This window comes from Erinaceus europaeus, chromosome 10, assembly GCF_950295315.1.
Source record: "Erinaceus europaeus chromosome 10, mEriEur2.1, whole genome shotgun sequence".
Lineage (NCBI taxonomy): Eukaryota > Metazoa > Chordata > Mammalia > Eulipotyphla > Erinaceidae > Erinaceus > Erinaceus europaeus.
Window position 1 is genome coordinate 116,220,531 of NC_080171.1, and position 6,855 is coordinate 116,227,385.

General features: G+C 41.5%; 1 protein-coding gene across 4 annotated transcripts in view; it reads left to right on the forward strand.

The window, feature by feature from the left end:
* Positions 1-2,564, forward strand: part of PTPN2 (protein tyrosine phosphatase non-receptor type 2) — a 93,755-nt gene extending 91,191 nt beyond the window's left edge. For all 4 annotated transcript variants that reach the window (XM_060200640.1, XM_060200639.1, XM_060200637.1 and 1 more), the window contains one exon: positions 2,194-2,564. In XM_060200640.1, coding sequence (XP_060056623.1) covers positions 2,194-2,215 — 22 coding nt within the window. In that variant the 3' untranslated portion in view covers positions 2,216-2,564. The remainder of the gene's footprint in view (positions 1-2,193) is intronic.
* Positions 2,565-6,855: the final 4,291 nt, after the last annotated feature.

Here is a 6,855-nt window from a genome sequence, read left to right on the forward strand (position 1 = left end):
AAAAAACAAACATTTTTTTTCCTGTTGTCTCCAGTCTCTGGGGCTTAGTGCTGGCAGTATGAATCCATTGCTCCTGGCGACCATTTTTCCTTTTTCTATTTTTTTTTTATAGATAGGACAGAGAGAAATTGAGAGAGGATGGGAAGACAGAGAAAGGGAGAGAATGACCCCTTCACTGTTCATGAAGTACTCCCCTTGCAGGTGGAGAGCAAGGACTCGAACCCAGGTCCATGCACATGTCCTTTCACATAGTACTATGTGTGCTTAACTGGGTACACCAACACCTGACCCCCCCCAAAAAAACCACTTATTTTGTGAGACATTTTGGACTATGGCTGAACCAGAGAAGTACTGGACAATCAGAATATTCTCTGAACCAACCATTGCTTTATTCATTCATTGATTGGATTAAGTTCCTTCGTTATAAAGTGCTGCGTTTTGAATGCTGGAGGGGTAAATGCATATTTCGCAGTAATTGGCACCAATAAATACCTTTCGCGTGGGGCAGGGAGGGTACTAGGTAGTGGTGCACTTGGCTGAGCGCACATGTTACAGTACACAAGGACCCAGGTTCAAGTCCCCAGTTCCTCCCCTTCATAGGGAAGGCTTCATGAGTGGTGAAGCAGTGCTACAGGTGTTTCTGTCTCTCTTCCTCTGGATTACCCCCTTTCAATTTCTGGCTGTATGTCCAATAAATAAAGATAATTTTTTTTTAATTAGCTTTTCTTTTTTTCTTTTTTTTTTTTTTTTTTGCCTCCAGGGTTATTGCTGGGGCTCGGTGCCTGCACTACGAATCCACTCCTCCTGGAGGCCATTATTTTCCCTTTTGTTGTCATTATTGTGGTCATTGGATAGGACAGAAAGAAATTGAGAGAGGAGGAAAGACAGACACCTGCAGACCTGCTTCACTACCCATGAAGCGACCCCACTGCAAGTGGAGAGCTGGGGGCTAGAACCAGGATCCTTATGCCAGTCCTTGTGCTTCGGACCACGTATGCTTAACCTGCTTCGCTACTGCCAGAACCCCCCCCAAAAAAAAAACCATTTTAATCTTTAACAACTGTGATCATTTTTGTGATCCACAGATAGTTCATGAGAATCTTCTCATGATATTTCTCTCAGTACTGGAAAATCAGGAAAAGGTGTTCAAAAAAGGGTGAGGGGGTTGTTCACAGCACCAGATGTTTGGTACTTTTTTCTCTTTTTCCCCTTCACGAGAAGGAGCCAGTAGGCAAGAGGAAACCCAGTCTGCAGTATCTGAAAGGCAGAGGAGTTGGACGAATGTTCTGACTATATGTGGTGTGCTTTACATTTCCTGTTTATGAATTGGGAGAGACAGTAATGACAGTTATTTAGATTTGTGGATTCTTGTGGTAGTGATAAAATTTGGGGAAGGAAAGGAAATACCATTTTCCTCCTCAAAAGTTTGGCTACTTGAAAATACTTTGAAATAATGTTAAAAGTTCAACCTGCCCTTTTAAACAGTTATCTCGTCTCTGTGTGGCTTGTTTAAGCCTATCTGCCTTTACTTTGTGACATTAAAAGACAATAAATCTGTCAATCATTTTATGTCTGTGTTTTCTTTCGTGTTGATAGTAACTTGAAGTCACGTCCTTCACCTCTGTATTTCATCATCAGTATTATCCTTCATGACAAAAAAAGCATGCTGCTAGTAGTCTGTGAGTTAAAGAATAGGCCAACTTCATGTTCAAACATTGCATCCATAATATTCCTGGCAGTATAATACAGTGGTGATCCAAATTAGAGTAGACTTTTGCGTTGAACTCCAAATTGTTGGTAAACCTAGCATATACAATATAATCTTGCTAAGCTGTTTGAATCCTTTTCGTTAAGCCTGTCTTGGAGTCTCTCAGGCCATTTCTTGAGTAAAACAGGATGACTTAAGAATTCCAAGTAACTCTTGAAAAAGAATGAATTATGGTGCCGTAACATGAGTTGACCTCACACTACCAATTCTGTTTGCAAAAGAGCACTTAAAACAGTTTTTCCAGAATAAACAGTGACGCTTTCAGTGTGGTTGAATATAACAGACTTTTGGTTACCTTTTTAGTTCATTGTTAGTTGTTTTATTTGTGTGTGCGTGTGTGTTGTTTTCTTTCTTTCTTTCTTTTTGTATGTCTGTATGTTTGGTAAATATGACTTGAATAGATGACTTCTTATTTTATGTTTTAGGCCAAGATTGACAGACACCTAAACATTCATGACTTGAGAATATTCTGCAGCTATAAATTTTGAACCATTGATGTGCAAAGCAAGACCTGAAGCCCACTCCGGAAGCTGAAGTGAGGCTTGATAAACCTGTAGATTGCCTCACACATTTGTATGTTTACAAAGTAAACTTTACATCCAGGGATTGAAGAGCACCACCAGCAGAAGACTTTGCAGAACTCTCTACTTTGATGCATTGTTCAGTTTTATAATGTGTGTATGAAATGTAGAAAGATGTAAAAGTAATAAATTAGGAGAGACTACTTTGTATTGTACTGCCATTCCTACTGTATTTTTATACTTTTTGGCAGCATTAAATATTTTTATTAAATAGACTTTGGCTTCTGTGCATTATCTCAGGACAGCTCTGTGTTAAAGAATAAGTGTTTTGTGAGTGTATACTCAGATTGTTAGAAAAATCAGTTAACATTTCAAACTGAAACGGGTTCAAAACATTGGCCACTAGTTTGTTTGTTTGTTGTTTTTTTTTGAAAACTTAGTTTTTTTTTTTTAACTTTCTTATTGGATAGAGACAGAAATTAAGAGGGGAGGTAGTGATGGAAAGAGACAAGCACCCACAGCCCTGCTTTACCACTCTTGAAGCTTGCCCCTTGCAGGTGGGGACCAGGTGCTTGAACCCAGGACGTTACTTACTGTAATGTGTGTGCTTAACCAGTGCACTACTTCCTGGCCCCCAGATTTTCTGTTGTTACTCCTTAGTAGTCTTCTCAGTCAGTATCGGTTAGGTGAAAGCAACAAAAGATTAATTAGAATATGGCTTTTGGGGAGTCGGGCGCTAGCACAGCAGGTTAAGCGCACGTGGCGCAAAGCGCAGGGACCAGCATAAGGATCCCGGTTTGATCCCCCAGCTCCCCACCTGCAGGGGAGTTGCTTCACAGGCGGTGAAGCAGATCTGCAGGTGTCTGTCTTTCCTCCTCTCTGTCTTCCTCTCCTCCATTTCTCTCTGTCCTATCTAACAACGACGACAACAATAATAACTACAACAACAATAAAAAAAGGGCAACAAAAGGGAAAATAAATAAAATTTTTTAAAAATTTAGAAAAAAGAATACTGCTTTTGTGCCTTGAAAGAATATCAATATGGAAAATGAGATTTTTTTTTAAATTTATTTTTTAACTTTATTGATAATGACAGAAATTTGGAGAAAAGAAGGAAATAGGGAAAGAGATAGCTGCAGCCCTGCTTCACTGTTTGTGCAGCTGTCCCCTGCAGGTGGGGTCCGGGGGCTTGTGCACTGTAACGTGTGCTTTTAACAGGGTGTGCCACTGTCACATCCAATACTAGGGTTTTGAGTAAGTTCAATACAATTTTTTTAAAGAGGTTTTTTCCTGCCATGGAGGCTTTTTTTTTTAAAGCTTTATTTATTTGAGACAGCCAGAAATCAAGACAGAAGGGGCTGATAGGGAGAAAGACATCTGCAACAGTGCTTCACCACTTGTAAAGCTTCCCCCCCCCCCCAGTAGGGAGTGGGGCCTCAAACCTGGGTTCCTGCACATTGTAATGTGCGCTCAACCAGGTGCACCACCACCTGGCCTCACACATGCAAGTCCATTGCCATAGAAGTGATGCTATACAAATGGCCCCATTCTATGACACTTAATACTTGACATCAGTATTAAGAACCCCTTTCCGGGGGCTAGGCGATAGCACAGCGAGTTAAGTGCACGTGGCTCGAAGTGCAAAGACCTGCTCAAGGATCCTAGTTCGAACCCCTGGCTTCCCACCTGTAGGGGAGTGGCTTCACAGGCGGTGAAGCAGGTCTGCAGGTGTCTGTCTCCTCTCTTTCTTCCCTTCTCGGATTTCTCTCTGTCCTATTCAACAGTAACAGCAATGGAAACAAGATGGCCACCCGGAGCAGTGGATTCATAGCGTGGGCACCTAGTCCCAGTGACAATCCTGGAGGGGGAAAAAAAGAATCTTTCCCTGAGAGATTTCTTCTTTCTTCTTAAGACTGTAAAAGCCTGTTTTGTTTTGTTTTTTCATCTTAATTCCTCTCCCTTATTGTTGTCTAGAAACACCTAACACCAGATTTACCTGGTAATACAGTTTTAGGTGTACAATATATTATTGTGGCCATAGGTACTGTATTGTATAGCAACTCCCTGGGGCTTTTTCACCTTGTTTAACTGGGGTTATAGGCCTGCTTCTCAGTAACCCTCACTCTCGCTCCCTGCCCCAGCATATGATAACCACTCTTTAATTCTGTGGGTTAGACTCCAGGTGTAACTGTAGTATTTTTCTGACTGACTCGGTTAACTTGGCATCATATTGTGAAGGCTCACACATGGGTCAGAATATAGTTCAGCGTGTGGAATGTAAACCTTGTCATTGCATGAGAACTCCTGCGTGAACACTGGTAGCTCTTGGGAACACTGTCCACATCACCATCATCTGTGGAAAGCTGTCCTAGTGTCTTTTCTCCATCCGTGTCTGTTGGATAAAGCAAGGTTCATCCATGTTACAGCATATTGAAGAATCCCCTTAGGATGAATAGTGGCTATCATGTGTATGCCAGTCATCTGTCAGTGGACATGTAGCTTATTTTCATATTTTAAGCTATTATGAGTAAGTGCTGCAATGAGCCCCAAGCACTCATCTCTCAGATTTGATTCTTCTAGATAAATTCCTCGAAGTAGAGTTGTTGGATCGGATAGATAGTTCCTGGTTTTAATTTTTTTAGACAATTTTCCACAGCAGCTACACGATGTCGGATTTTTACCTGCCGCAATCATTTATCCGCCTCTTTGCCAGAACTTTATTTTAAATAATGGCATCCTGACAGATGTTAGGTAATATCTTTCAGTTTTACTTTATTATTTAATTATTTTACCTCAAGGGTTATTACTGGGACTTGGTGCCTACATTATGAATCCACTTTTCCTGGAAGTCATTTTTTCCATTTTGTTGCCATTGTTGTTAATTGTTTTTAAATATTTGTTTGCTTATTTAATAGAAGTGGGGGGAGCAGTGGTGCACCATGTTAAGCGCACGTAGTATGAAGTGCAAGGATCCAGGTTCGAGTCCCCATCTCCCCACCTGCAGGGGGATCACTTCATAAGAAGTGAAGTGGGGGGCAGGGCGGTAGCACAGCGGGTTAAGCGCACATGGCGCAAAGTGCATGGACCAGCCTAAGGATCTGGTACGAGCCCCCGGCTCTCCACCTGCAGGGGAGTCGCTTCACAAGCGGTGAAACAGGTCTGCAGGTGTCTGTCTTTCTCTTCCCCTCTCTCCATTTCTCTCTGTCCTATCCAGCAACGACAGCAATAACAACAATAATAATAAACACAACAACGATAAACAACAAGGGCAACAAGAGGGAAAAAATAGCCTCCAGAAGCAGTGGATTTATATGCAGGCACTGAGCCCCAGCAATAATCCTGGAGACAAAAAAAAAAAAAAAAAAGCAGTTCTGCAGGCGGGCATCCATCTTTCTCTAGCTCTAGCTCCACCTCCCCTCTCAATTCCTCTCTGTCCTATCCAAAAAAATTGAAAAAAATGGCCACCAGGAGCAGTGGATTTGTAGTGCAGCCATCAAGCCCCAGCAGTAACCCTGGTGGCAAAAAAATAAACAAAATGAAAAGGACCAGACCAGTGATTCTGTGTATGTAGTTCTGGGATCAAACCCAATGCTTCCTCTCTGCAGCTCCTGCACTCAACACACTGCTCACCTCTCGGACCACCACTAGTACTTTTAAATCGAATCTGGTCAGATCAACACATCTGGAAAACTCTAAATCAACCCAGACTTTTTTTTTTTTTTTTTTGTCAATTAATCTTTAAGAATTTTGCTCTTCTTCTGTGACTTCAGGTCACTTTATAGAAGGACCCCAGATTCGGGTCATTTCTTTGCTGCGGTGCTCATTTGTGTAATGAGATTTACAGAATGAAAACCATGTTTGTTCAGTGGAAATGCTTCAGACTTACGTTTAAGTCAGAGAGAGTTGATAATTGAAAAGGATGTAAATCTCCCAGCAGTGACACGCTGGTGGGACAGGAGTGAGCGTGAGTCAGGAAGCATGAATCATTTGTTTTCTGTGCAGTGAAGTTCGCAAGGGTATTCATCTTCTAAAAGTTCCTCTACACTGTACAATGCTAGTGTTTGCAGACATATTTCTTCAAACATTATGACTACTGGTATCAACTAGTGATTTTTGCCCAGTGCCTAGCTGAAAATAAATAAATAAATAAACAAACAAACTCTGGCAGCATTAGAGTTAAAAGCTACGTGGGTGGCCCCGCTGAGCGTTAATCACCCGTGTCTAAATTGCTGTCATTTCTTAGATGCTAAGTGACTTCCAGTGTCATTTTGATTATATAGACAAGTGCAATGGAAACACTGACTTTAGACTCTGTGGAAGATAGGATAATGACCACCAAGGCCAAAGATGTTTAGTTCCTAGAACCTTGAGATAAAGAGAAGATCCTGGTTTATCTGGATAGGTTGCGTTTAATGGCACAAATTCTTTTTTTTTTTTCCCCTCCAGGATTATTGCTGGGGCTCAGTGCCTGCACCATGAATCCACTGCTCCTGGAGGCCATTTTTACACCCTTTTGTTGCCCTTGTTGTTGTAGCCTTGTTGTGGTTATTATTGTTGTTGTTGTTG